Source organism: Peromyscus maniculatus, chromosome 17, assembly GCF_049852395.1.
Source record: "Peromyscus maniculatus bairdii isolate BWxNUB_F1_BW_parent chromosome 17, HU_Pman_BW_mat_3.1, whole genome shotgun sequence".
NCBI classification, from domain to species: domain Eukaryota; kingdom Metazoa; phylum Chordata; class Mammalia; order Rodentia; family Cricetidae; genus Peromyscus; species Peromyscus maniculatus.
Window position 1 is genome coordinate 20259454 of NC_134868.1, and position 14320 is coordinate 20273773.

The following is a 14320-nucleotide window of genomic DNA, read 5'->3' on the forward strand; positions in this document are numbered from 1 at the left end:
TCACCTAGCAATGCTTAGGTCGCATGTCAATCCCCAGGTGCTGGAGAACTCTGCAAAGAGAGGGAGAGGGAGAGGGAGAGAGAGAGTATTTCAAGATGACTTAAAGAATCCTGTATAGATCAAGAGCAATGATCCAAATGGTTCTCCACACACAAAAATCTCCCAACCCCATTAACTCTCGTGAAGCCTTCCCAATTGTTCTGATTTCTGTTGATCACATACATCCCCTTTTAAATGCTGATATAATTTATTCTTGGCTCTTAATATTCAGTCAGCAGAACCTACGTATGTGACTGTATTAGGTGAAACTGACTCTTTTATAGTCTTATAAAGTTTTGCTTTTTAATTTTTATGATATATTATTTACTTTGGTATTATGTGCAGCCTCTGGGAATGCAAGGCAGAATATCACACACCCCTCAGAGTTCTCAGGTAGTGAGGTGGGAAATCGGTACGTCACATGGTTAAAGCACGGTGGTGAAGGTGCTGGGGAGAACTGTATTTATTTTAATGACAAGGGAGCTCTAGAGGCGGCAGCAGATCTATCCGGGAAGAAAGGACAAGGTCATCTTTCTCAGCTTAGTGTGGACAGAAGCAGGGATTCATCACCTCTAGAAGGGAACCAGAATGTGGGGAAGACAGGGAGGAAACAGCTTGTTTATTTAGAGACTCACACAGGCGAGTGTTCAGGGGTTTCGTTCCTGTGTAAGGAAGGACACATCCATAGTGCGCTGACCATGGCTTTCTGTTTAGAATAGAATAGAACTGTAATTGGTTGCAGGTTACTGAGAACTTAGTGTGATCTACAAGCAAGTTCTTACCGTGGGTCTCGCCTGTCAGGAGGGTGGAACAACTTGAGGGCATTTAGAAGACATGAAGAAACCCTATGGTGACTTAGTATTGCTATGATAAGCTGCTTTGGGGATTGATTGCAGTTGCCATGTCAAAATATAGGCTAAAGGGGCCATATAGTCAAATGAATATTAGGGTAGTTCCTAGGATTAGCTGAAGGCTATAGGAACCGGAGCCTCAGGACTGGTGACCCAGATATCCAGTGCTGTCACAGTGTGCTCCGGGCAAGCAGCTGGTCTTAATGCCTCCATCTCCTTAGCTTCTCCGCCTTACACTGTTAGAAGCACGTACTAAGCTGCAGAAGATTAAGTTTAGGATTTGCTGATGGACTGGGTGTCAGATGTCAGGACATGTTAGGGTGAAGGATAGAGTTTTGTCCTGTTATGTTATGAAAATGCTTTACTGAAACAAAGTGGGAGGGTTACAGACTGGGGGGGGGGGTTGGGTTTTGTTTGTACTAGCGTCATGTGGGTTTTATGACAAATTACCACACTTTCAGCATAAAGCAGGAGAAATTCGTTCACTCAAGTTGGGATGCCAAAAGCTTGAGGAATTTCATCCTGCCAAAATAACGTACTGACAAGTGTGCCTTCCTTCTGATGGTCCGGGCTCGGATCCACCCCTTGCTTCTTGGAGGCTCTAGTGGCTGCCGGCGTTCCTTGACAAGTGGTCATGTCACTGCAGTCTCTGGCTCTGCGTCACCAGTACCCTCTCCTTTTCTGTGTGTCAAGTCTGCCTTTCCCCTCTTATTAGGACAGTACTTCCTAGGTCAATATCCTTAACTTCCCCTGCAAAAGACTCTTTCTAAATCAATATTTCCAGTTCTCCGATATTATGACCTGGTGTCTTTGGGAGATCCTTCTTCAGTCTCCTACAACCTTGGAAGTGTGAGTTCTTGTCACATATCCATGGAGAGATGGGGAGAATTTAATACTAGGCAATGAAGGCATGGAGCAACAGCAGCAAAGAGATTCAAAAGCCTCTAGATGAAGTTAGGTACATCCTCTTATGATTACAATAGGAGAAGCTGATGATGATAAACCTTTGGGGCACACTGGGAATCTGAGGGTCACTTACATTGTGTTCAACTATGAACAAATGCAGCCTTCTGTCTTTCAGAGTATGTCATGGCCAGGAGTTCGGTCAGGGGAACAAATTCTGTAGGGTTCCAGTTCCATACACATATTTGATACTAAGTGTGAGAAGTCAAGGTAAAGATAGAGGAGTCATGATGAGATGTAGCTTACTTTCAGACTTCCTTGGGCTATTCATTATTTTACCAAACAAGCCTGGATGTCAGGGCTGGTGTGCTTGTATAGAAGGAGCAAGAAGTTACAAAAGTCAAGGCTCCCTTTGAGATGCAGAGAACCTGTGCTCTGAAAAGAATTAAGCTGCATAGGTTTTTCTGCAAGAGCTTTTCTGGGTGTTAACGCTTGGAATCAGTGGTGCTGCTATGGTACTGCTTAACTGCAGGGGACCCAGGACAGGAACGGTATTAGAGCTTTAGAAGGGCACTTTCTTGTCACTCAGTAGTAGCCAGTGTTTTCTGGGTACAGAATCATGATTTACATTCGTCACTAAAAGTCAAGTTTATCTTTATCATTTGTTCCTTAACCTATTAACTACATGTCTAAGAGTGATGACTTGGTAGATGTAAAAAGGGTTTGTGAGAACTAACACATAAATATCTTTTTTTCATCATTATGGATTAAGCAATCAACATATTGCTTAGCAAATACTATTAAAAACCTAGAATTTCTAGAATTTTATTTTCTGGAAACATGAAGTCACGTAAAGCTTTTCTCATTCCCTTTTTTATTTTTTTGTGTTTGTTTTTTGAGATTTTAGTGTATAATTTTCATTTTGTTTTTGCAACTATAGTCTAATTGTATCATTTCTTCCTTTCCTTTCCTAGCTCCAAACCCTCCTGCATACTCTGCCTTGCACTCTTTCAAGGGCATGTCCTCTATTTCATTTTTTTAATACTCTGTTTATAGCATAATCTTTTCTGTTTCTGATTTAATTGAATAAATAATATTTGCTTTGGAAAGTACTATTTAAAATATTTGCAAAATACTTCCTACTGGTTATAGCAAATGCTTTTAGCTAGCTTGTTTCTTGTTTTAAACACAGTACTTTTATAAATTTTATAAATATAAAATGCTTATTTTAGAATTTAGCAGCATGCAGTAGGGCTTAGGATATAGTTTTCGATCAATCACTAGTGACCTCTAAATAATAATAAACAGAATTGGGGTCCCAATGCTTCTAGAACAGTTTCTAAAATATCCAGAATGGATAAGAATAAAGCATTAAGAATATAAATGATTGATTTAAAAATTTATTTTACAGCAAACTGCCAACGAGAGAAGCTGTAATCAGCTGGACTTCAAGGAGAAAAGACTACCTTATGGACTCTGTGGCTAGGAAGTGTGAAGAACAGTGGTCCTGTGCGGTCTGTACCCTCATAAATAGACCCTCTGCTAAGGCCTGTGATGCTTGCTTGACCGCAAGGCCTGTTGGTAAGACTGACATTTTGAGTTCCTAAAGTTTGCAAGAAGATGCATTGTATTGTCAGGTATATATTTTACTCCACCTTGACATTCCATAACCAAGTGAAATGCTTTCTTTCTCAGATGTTTAGGGGGAATTGCCAGCCTTTTTATGTAAACTAGGCTGATAGTCTGTTGAAAATATTAAAATAAAGAAGAAGAAAAAAAAAAGACAGGGAGGGGAAACATGCTTTTCCTAAAACAGTATGTGCCTTTGTATCTCAAACCCTGAGATGATCACATCTGTTCTCTACTGTTTCTAATGAATTATTCAATAAAGCTTTGTTTTATGCAGATTTCAGCAACTTTCCAGTTTGTTATTCAGCCCGAGTGTTTCATAAATTGAAAGGGAAGAATTCTGTACGAATATCTTTGCAGGTGGAATTGGAAAAGGCTGAATTTTTTCTCTTCTTTCTCCTTCCTACCCCTTGTTATTAAAATCTTTACCCAGACAATTGTACTGATTTCATTGAAATCCTTCAAAATAACTCTTTATAGCTCCCAATCTCCCGCGCTCAGAGAATGTAAAACCTCAGAGGAAACCTGTGATTAAGAGCCATCTCACTGATGGGGCTCCCATTGTGTTCTCAAAGTGTTATTTCTTTCCCCAATTAGAGATGAGAAAGTTCGCTCTTGACTTAGGGACCCCTGCATTGTGTTAGCGGCTGTATTGTGTTTTGTTCCCTGGGCCTGTGAGGCGGGCATCACCCCTCCAACAGCTTTGCTAAGTCGCAGGAGGGACTGTACTTCCTTCACTATCAGTCACCCGAAAGAGAAGCTTGGAAAACTGTCTTAGTTTTCTGCATTTATTTCAGCGTTCTGAAATGCCTTTATATGTCTTATCAACTCTTTCTTGTTAATATGAAGATACGTATCGTAAGCATAATACAGATCACATCATGATGCTGATTCCAAAATTCTACAATATTTGTTGAAACATATTCTCATCAGCATCGAGTGTCTACAATTCTTTTTTACTAATCTTAAGTAAACTTTTCATTTGGTCCTGTCAATCATGAATGTTCCTGACCATACATTAGTCTCTAGCTGCAGAGCTGAGGCCTTCTGGGAGATCATTGTTAATTACCAATGCTAATTGCTTCTCCTAATATTAACAGAACTGATAGCTGAATAGTCTTTGGATATTTAAACATAAGAAAGCAAATACAAATCCTTGCTGGCACCATCTTTTGGTTCCTATAGGTTGTTGATATTTTATTTCCTAAGCCGATGATAACCCAACTGTAACTTGTCCAAGTGAGCTTGGTAACATGGTTGTGCATACTTGCTTAGTGTGACAACTAAAATTTTAAATCAGTTCTATTTCAAATAGTCGGCATATTATATTTCTAGAATACTGTAGAATTACTTATCTTTCTCCAGATTCCGTGCTCAAGAATGGAAAGAATCCCATTGACTTCAGCAATTTAGTGAAGTACCCGTGTAATAACTTTGAGAACACACATACAGAAGTGAAGATCAACCGGAAAACTGCATTTGGAAGTACGACCCTTGTCTTGACTGATTTCAGTAATAAATCCAGTGCTTTGGCCAGAAAGAAAAGCCCAAACCAGATAAGAGGTGGGAAATTTCCAAACCTTCCTCCTACAGATGCATGCTGTAGTGATCTACAGTACCCCTCCAAAGAAGGAACAAAGTCTATAACTCAGCCATCCAACAAGGTAAACATATCGCCTACAGTGTGTGCCCAGTCTAAATTATTTAGTTCAACACATAAAAAATTGAAGACAGCTCACTCTTCAGAAGCAGACCTTAAACATTACAACTCTGGACTTTCTAACAGGTATGATGTTTCTAACTTTGGTCTTCACAGTATTTGCGTTAAGTTTTTGTTGTTATTGTTTGAAGTATTTTTAAGATCAGTAAGGCATTTGTATTGCACCCAGTTCTAAGAAGGCAGAAAATCCATCCATTGCTATGAAAGTTAAATTGCTTTTAGTAACATAAGCATTAAAAAATTATTATAATAATTTGCTTGCTTTTCTTTCTCTAGCTAATCGATGTTAGAACAGGAAAGAAAGGGAACAGATTTTCCTGCAACTCCAACAAGTTTTTTTTTTTCATCTTTTCCTGAATATAACCATATGTTCAGTATGACATATTTGGAAAATATCAGAAAATATATAGAAAACTATTTAAAACACCCACAATCATACCAATTATCTGCTGATGTTTTATGTATAGCTATTCCTTGGTTGCCAAGGTAGCTGTATCCCAGTAAGCCTGTTGTAAGTGGAAAATGCATTACCTGCACCCAACCTTAACATCAATCTAACTGTACACGACACTGTAGGGTCCCAGCTCTCTCCCTCATGTCATGTGCCTGATTGGGAGTTAGAGCTTGTCAATCATTGAGAGAAATTATTAGCCTTTGTGCCACTAGCCCGAGTAAAGACCAAAAGTTGAGCTCTGCCTTCTACTGCATACCTGCTTCTGCTCACCATGGAAAAGTCCAAGCCTTGTGAGGAGCACTGTGGTCTGCTGGGGCCCAAGCATTTCTTCCCAATGAAGCAAAGTTCTGAGGGAAACCATCATATACAGAAGTTTAGTGTGTGTCCTCTATTTTAAAAGAGAAAAACCCGAGATACCTTTGGCTGCATTTCTGTTAAAAAAAAAAAAAAAAAAAAAAAGTAGTTGTATCTGTGGTCATGTGGGATTTTCTTTCTTTCTTTCTTTCTTTTTTCTTTTTTTTTTTTTTTTTTTTGCTATTTTAACCAAAAATTCCCAAAGAGCATCCATGCTGTTTTTGTATCTGAAATGAAAGTTACAATTCCTGCAAAGTACCACACATACCAGTGGTGTTTTATGAAACTACCAGCGAGATGGCCAGGAGAAGATCCCCAATTGTTAGCTGGGCTGTAGACCTCCCTGTTGACCTCATTCCCTCTCCTTACCTAGGCTTCCTATCACAGTCCCATAAGCATCTGTCAGAGAACATCTTTCCACACTTTTTCCTCAAATTACTTCATCACAAATCAGTTGCTTTACTTATACATAGCATCTTGATTCTTTTAAAAATTATTAATGTATTTGAAGCAGGGTGGTGTGTGGAGGTGAGAAGACAATTTGCTGGAGTCTGTTCTCTCCTTCCACCCTGCAGGTTCTAGGAATCGTGCCCAGGTTTTCAGACTGGCATCGAACACTTGCCCGCTGAGCCATCTCACTGATCCTTTGTAGCATTTTAAATATAGATTAAAATAAAGCAAATAATGTCTTTTTCCCCCTGCATGTCTTTTCTTACCAATGGAAGACAGTTACCATGGAACCTGAAGTAATCTCAGGGGAATTCGCATTTGTCCGTGTTCCTTTATCTGTGCTTATGGATGGGGGGATTCTACCTCTGGGCAGTAGGATGATGGACCGCCTGGTGGAAACTCCTAATCCAAACTCTGTGAATCCTTAAAGCTTATTTCATAACAATTCTCAGACAGCTTTTGCCTAGTATATGCATTTATCTATAACTTTTTATCCTACCTCAAAATCTTCTATCATGAGTTAATCCTGATGATTTGAAAAGCTGATTTTTTTTTTTTTGCAAAATATTTTGTTCATAATCACTTAACTTGACTGATATAACTGCTACTGGTGATATATCGCAATGAAGCTATGGAGGCCTGAACTTTTAGCTGACTAGCTAAATGCAACATTTCCCTCTAGCCCTAATTGGTACCTCATGACAAAAATTGGGTAGGAGCTACGTACAGTCTATGTTGGGAGGCTGTCCTGTAGAAGAAAATAGCTTTTAAGCAGTTTTTCTCTTCAGTGGTGTAACTGGAAGGAAGTGAAAATGACTGCTTTAAAATAGCGTGCCATTCACTGTGCCCAGATGAAATATCCTGGCATATTATTTTTTCCTTTCATACAAAACAAAACAAACAACATAAAACCACCAGACAATTTAACTAATGAATTAAGGATTAAAAAAAAAAACCATTAATGTAACCTTAAATTTAAATGATTTCTTCATAAGCTATTAACAGTAGAATCATATGATTAATCACAGTGCACAGCATTGCTTAGAAATGTTACAGCCGTGTGTGTGTGTGTGTGTGTGTGTGTGTGTGTGTGTGTGTGTGTAATAGAAGAGCATCAGGAAGAAACCTCACAATCAATCCAGATCAACCAGCAGAGTAAATGTCATGTGATGAAATGAGTTCACCCAGCATCCCTTCTGCACCCAGCTACTCTACAAGGAAGAAATTGCAAATTACTATCATTTATTTCATTTTTCTCCTTGTCTGGCAGCTAGAGTGTTCCTCTCGTGGACAAGATGCCTAGCAGAGGCTCACCACAAAACACTGTTAAAACAGGTGCTCCACTCAGATTTATAGCCAGTTTATTTTCTTTAATAATCATAGGGTAATTAATTTGACTTTTGTTCCCTTAATTAGCGATCTCTTTGCCATGCTGTTGCATGCTTATTTTTGGGTTGGTCTCTAAATATACTTGAATGTTATCCAGTTACCAGATGTTAAATCAGATCATCGAACCCATTTTTAAGCAGTTAACGATTAGCTTCTAAAACCAGTTTTATATCTCTGATCCAATTACTGTGAACACAGAAGAAACATGGTGATACATTTTCAAAGAAAGTGTGTGTTCTAGCTGGAATATCACAGAAAGGGTCGCATGGGAGAGTAAAAGGACACCTTTGAAGTAATCCCCATTTTTCCCATGTCTGCTCCCATTAGTTGTTTGGAAGGTATATCTAATGCTTTGCAAGTGTTTCTTGTTTCACCTCTTGGAGTCCTCAGTTACCTCACTCATTTAATTTCTGTTTACTTTCATCTTTGAAATAATATTGGGTTATCAAATCTTCAGTTGGACTGGTTAATTCAAAAATTATTTTCAAGCAATATTTTTATTATAATAAATCATTCAATATATAAATCAATAACTTAAACTAATGATGGATAGTATAACAGTTTTCCATCACAAGGATAATTATTATTATTATTATTATTATTATTATTATTATTATTATTATTATTATTATTATTTTTATTTTTGTTTTGTTTTATCAAGACAGGGTTTCTCGGCATAGTTTTAGTGCCTGTCCTGGATCTTGCTCTGTAGACAAGGCTGGCCTGGAGCTCACAGAGATCCGCCTGACTCTGCCTACCAAGTACTGGGATTAAAGGTGTGCATTACTGCCGCCTGGCTACAAGGACAATTTTTAATCTGTGTCTGATTTCTTTATTGTTAGTCCCTTTATTTTTAAGGTACTAAGAATAGAACCCATGCGTTTTTACGCATGCCAGACAGCAATTTTATCTTTTTATTATTTGTGGGGAACTTGTTATGCTTCCAGCATTGTCCATGATCCTGATGATGCCTACTCCAGCAAACTACAGCCAGCAAGGACAGATTCAACAGACACCTGTTTGTGTGATGTTTCATTTCCATTTGTTTAGTTATTTTTGTATTAATAAACAATGAAATTGAGTAGTTGCCACAGACTCACTAGCTTAAAATACATGTCTGAAAAGGTTTCGCCAAATCCTGGTCTACTATATTACTATGCCATTTATAAATCAATATTCAAATGATGAGTCTGAAAAGATTTTGCCAAATCCTGGTCTACCATATTACTATGCTGTTTATAAATCAATATTCAAATGATGAGCCTCATCGCCACAATAAAATTCAACGGTTCTTTATGCTAAATTTACCTATAAAATGCTCTGCTCCACTTTAGAAAGTTTCTAAATAATGATTGAAACAAAGAGAAACCGAGATATCCTCGATTAAGCAGAACACTTAATTAGGCCGGATAATGTTTTCCATCGTAAAACAGAAGTTAGCTTGTGCATATTTAGAGCTGATGTGATGGATGCAGGTGGCAGGAGGAGCTTGGTTACATTAACTCCGCACTTCACAACTTAATGTGCATATGAATCACCTGGGAGCCTTGTTAGCAAGCAGATGCCACCCCAAAGGGATTTGGAGGAGGGGCGAGGAGTTCTGTGTGTCTGAGGAGCCCCTGGGTGATGCTAATGTTGCTAGTCGGTGGAACAGATTCTGGGTACCAAGGATAGAACATACAGCCAGCTTCACGCCAAAGACGACACAGAATGGAAGACACAGAATGCAAGACAAAAATGAAGAAGAGACAAGGCCCAGAGCCTATTGAGTCCTATCCCCTACTCCTGTACCTCAGAAAAGCTTCATAGGAAAAAAAAAATTGATATCTCTCCTTAGGGCTGTGAAATTTTGAGTTAAAACCTAAGGCAAATGAATTAGGAAATGCCGGACTAAATGCTGCCAAAGGCAGCACTTTAAAAATCGTGCATAAAACTGTTGTATTGTTCTTCTGTTCTGGGTGCTGTAGCTGAGGCCCCTCTCACAGTAGTGTAGGTGTGTGCAACACTGAGTAAGCTCCATGCCGAGGCCGCCCTTCTCTCCTTAAGCCAGGCTCTTGCTAAACTGACCTGGCTGGCCTTGAACAAACAAACCTCTTCTCCCATTCTTCTGAAGAACTGGAATTTCAAGCCTGAACTACCAGGGCCATCAGAAAAGTACATACAAACTGTGTATTTATGCGTGCACATTTCCATAAGCACCTTTCCGTTTATGTCTGCTAATACCCTTAACCTCATTTTCTTTCTCCCTTAAATGTAATACTATTTGTGGCATCCCCTTCCGTTTTGACATCTCTTGACTTCTCTGCAGCTGTATGGATTCTTAGCTTCTCTGGACGTTATAGATTTAAAGGGAGGGTGTGGGGAACAAAAGCCCGGCCCTTCAGGCTTTCCTATTCCCGATTTGGTGTGAGCCATCTTTCTAAAATATTAGTATCACCTACTGGCCACTCTGAAGAGAGAAACAACAAAATCATACTGGTGAAATATTTAGCGATAAAACTATTTAATAATATTTAATGGTGGCGAAATATTTAATGATGATAATATTTAATGATCATGCTGTCCATAGTGATGCCTCTAGCTACTTTCGTATCACACATAGCTGCTATATGAACATCCATATCTGCGCTTAAGTTCTATGCCAACAGATATTTTTAAAGTAATATGTTTAATCATATCTTTTATAAAGTTTAAGTCCATTTACACCACAAGTGAACGGTCGTATCCTCTGAACATTTCAATTAGGTACGCTGCTTGAAGTATCATTATAGAAACAAATACTGCAAAATTTAGTCTTGGAAACCATGGAAAAAGGAAAATACTCCTAATTTTTAGGTATTGAAGACAGTTATTATTATTGTTATCGTTAGAAATTTCCCACCATGTGAAAAGCAGACTATTTTACTGTGAAGAGAATTTTTGAAAGCAGGGATGTTATGCAGAGGTCCTGGTCTTGTTACAGCGGTTGCATTTGTTATCTTTTGGCGCTGAGGCTGGAACCCACTTTGCCCATGCTAAGTACATCGTCTACAACTTATGTAAATTCCCGTGTTCTTCTTTCATTGCCGTGATCACTTTTATTCTGAACTGGTCACTTTATATGTGTTACGTACAACATACAAGATATGGAAACTTAAAAATTATAATGAAACTTTTTTTTTCCAAAGAAGAAATTGCATATATAGCTGAAGGACAAGATCACCTCCTGGTCTTTGTTCACTGTGTGCAGACATGACCTCCAAACATTCTGGGTTTTAATTGTAGAGCTGAAAGTCCCCTCTGCTAAGCTTTGTTAAATTCACATTTCTGCTCTTCCAAGCTGCTTGTTTCTTAAGAAAATGTTATTGTGAGTAACATAGTAATCTTGATCAAAGAAAGGCGTAGAAAATTGTTTTGAAGTGGACAATAGATGGTCTCAAGATGGCCTCCTCAGTGCAGTGAGAATTTCTGCAGATGAGAAAATAATTAGAGATGATTGTATTCCAGCTTGCTTTGTGAGATAGGGTCCAGGTAGACTTGAGAATATCTTAGAGGAAACAGAAGCGAATGTATATGCTGTAATATATGGTAAGGGGAAGAATGGAATATCAGAAGTGAAAATTTAAGAAAATCCAATAGACCACATAGAAATTCACCTTTTTCTTTTTTCTTCCTGAAATTTAAGGTTTGTGCCTTTGAGATCTAATGAGTTTCAAAATCAATTAGAATTGCCTGAAAACCCATTAAGAGCATAATAACCTAGAGTTGCCTCTTCTATAGGTGGAAAACTAAATGGATGGGGCCGGGTGGTATGAGTGACCCTTTTAGTGCTGCTGGGCAACCGTTATTGTGTGACCTGTCATTACAGTGAACTCCAAACCCGGACAGCGGATGACGCTCCCTCTGTAAATGCTGGCACCCCTCGGTGTAAGAAGCACCACCGCCCCTGTGTTCTCCGAGTTGTGAGGAAGAACGGAGAAAACAAGGGGAGGCAGTTTTATGCCTGCCCTCTACCCAGAGAAGCACAGTGCGGATTTTTTCAAGTATGTGTAAAATTTCCCGTGCGTACTGTACCTCAAGTGAATTTTGTTTATTGTAATGTGACAAATATCAGTGCTTGCAGCTTTACTTATACATTCATTTATTTATTTACTTGCTTGCTTATTTATTTGAGACAGGAACCGCCCAAGTTCTAGGATTGCATTTACACACCACTCTACCTAGCTTTTCCTTTTCATTTTAAATGGCCATATTAGTATTCAGTGTAAAGCATGGGTGTTAAATAACTTAAAATAATAGTATTGTTCAGCAAATAATATTAATGCTAGAATAGCTATTGGATTAATAGGGAGTTTCATATTTGTAATTACAAGTGTATCAATGTTGTTCTTGATTCATAATGATAGGTAGGAAAGTACTGAGGCCAGATGTGGTGATTCACATCTGTATTCCAAGTACTGTGCAAGTTGAAACAAGAGGGTCTTGAGTTTGAGACCAGACTAGTATAATGAATTCCAGACTAGCCTGGATTGGGAAATCCTATAGCAAAAAGGAAGAAAGGAAGGAAGGCAGGCAGGAATGAAGGAAGGAAGGAAGGAAGGAAGGCATTAAGTCACTAAGAAATACTAAATAAGAATTCTTTAAAATCCCATGACTTATGAATTAGAGAGAGTACACGAGACAAGTCAGCATACATGGCAATAATCGCCTTGGGTTTACAATAACCTTAGTGAATTCTACTCTAAGTGTAACCTGGGGGTGGGGCGTGTGTGTAGAGGAGATAGGAATGACAGCCTGTGATAATCCAGCCCCAGGTGAGTCTTCGTATCTGGTGCAGGAGACAGGCATGTGTGTCCCTTCAGCCAGTCTCCCTGTCTGTTTTCCCCCGAGTGCACCATTCTCAACATTGTGATAATGTTATTCTGGTGATTAAAGACACGCGTTTCCCTAGTTTATACTCCTTATGACACCTAGTAGAAAAAGGAAAATGTTGATCCGTGTCTGTGCTGGAGCAGAACATTGCTGGTTCGTCTTATTGGGAAATAAGACACTGGTCTGTCTGTCTGGTGTGCGAACTTTCTTAAGGACTTTCCCAGGTTAAATTCGATGATTTTAGGTCCTACACCTAAGATATGCTTCTGTCATACTAGATTCGTAGATTTCCTGAAGAAGCATTTTAAATGTAATGGAAAATGGTGTTAGTAATTTTATAATGCTGATACTATCACAGCCTCCTTCATTCCTCTCTTGAGACCAAATAATGAGGAGTAGAGTGGCTTTTGCTTAATTTAGTCTGGGCAAGTACCTGCTGGGGTCTTCCTATTTCTAGGAGGCTAATGGGATGTAGTATTACAGTTATAACAAATATTTGATAATATTTTAACTAGAACAGATATATAGCCAGGACACTGGTGATAGCTTAATATCAAGATTCTGATAGTTCTCAGTTACTCTGAATAAAGGGAGGAAATTTTTATATGCTTTTAGATAAAGTGAAGTTTGATATTAGGACAACTTAGTGTGTGATTCAAGCAAATTTATAAATAAAATGCTTCTTATAGAATCTGACATTTAAAAAGTGCAGCAACTGCTGGGCAGTGGTGGCGTACGCCTTTAATCCCAGCACTTGGGAGGGAGAGGCAGGTGGATCTCTGTGAGTTCAAGGCCAGCCTGGTCTACAGAGTGAGGTCCAGGACAGGCTCCAAACCTACAGAGAAACCCTGTCTCAAACAAACCAAAACAAAACAAAAAGTGCAGCAACTAATAGTTCACATCTATTTCACACTGTCACATTTTAGTCACAGCAGTGAAATTAGTATCACATCAGACTGTCTGTGCCCATCGTAACCTCATGCATTCCTTATACCCTGTCTTCTGTCTTCTTCTCCCTTAGTGGGCAGACTTATCCTTCCCATTGTGCAGACATGGCAAGCGCTCCATTATGAGAACTGTGCTGAAGATTGGACCTAATAATGGGAAGAAGTTTTTTGTATGCCCTTTTGAAAAAGAAAAGCAGTGCAATTTTTTCCAGTGGGCAGAAAGTGGACCGGGAGTGGAAATCATTCCAGGATGTTAATATTTTCACTTTTTAAAGAATGTCTGCCATATCAGTTTGTCAAACTCACAATGTTCAGTCCCTGTTGTTTAGTAGAAAGCTTATAGAAAGCCTATGGCACATATGAGTTAAGATGCTGTAGTATCTGAGAAGTATTGTTGGTTTAAATGTCATCTTCTCACTTCTTTGTCATAATGAACACATTCATTTCACCAGGTGGACAGTACATTCCCTTTAAAGTGTCTATTCAATACGTTTAATAATAATGACAATAAAGTATTTTCAATAAAGTATTGTTTTGGTCTCTCATAACTTCTTCGGTGAGCAGAAATTCCCTTGTTTTTAGGAGATTTTGTAATACATAACATTATAAGATATTCATTCTGTTATAGATATTAAGTTCCTGTTAGATGCTAGAGGTACACTGAAACCTTCAATGATTTTCAGTGTTTTCATAGAAAATTGTAGGAATCTAAACTAATATGATAGAAGTCACA

At 38.5% G+C, this 14320-nt stretch overlaps 1 protein-coding gene across 2 annotated transcripts in view; it reads left to right on the plus strand.

Moving 5' to 3' along the window:
- Nucleotides 1-14116, plus strand: part of Neil3 (nei like DNA glycosylase 3) — a 64535-nt gene extending 50419 nt beyond the window's left edge. For both annotated transcript variants that reach the window (XM_006970907.4, XM_076553319.1), the window contains 4 exons: nucleotides 3205-3374; nucleotides 4788-5208; nucleotides 11637-11811; nucleotides 13662-14116. In XM_006970907.4, coding sequence (XP_006970969.1) covers nucleotides 3205-3374; nucleotides 4788-5208; nucleotides 11637-11811; nucleotides 13662-13844 — 949 coding nt within the window. In that variant the 3' untranslated portion in view covers nucleotides 13845-14116. The remainder of the gene's footprint in view (nucleotides 1-3204; nucleotides 3375-4787; nucleotides 5209-11636; nucleotides 11812-13661) is intronic.
- Nucleotides 14117-14320: the final 204 nt, after the last annotated feature.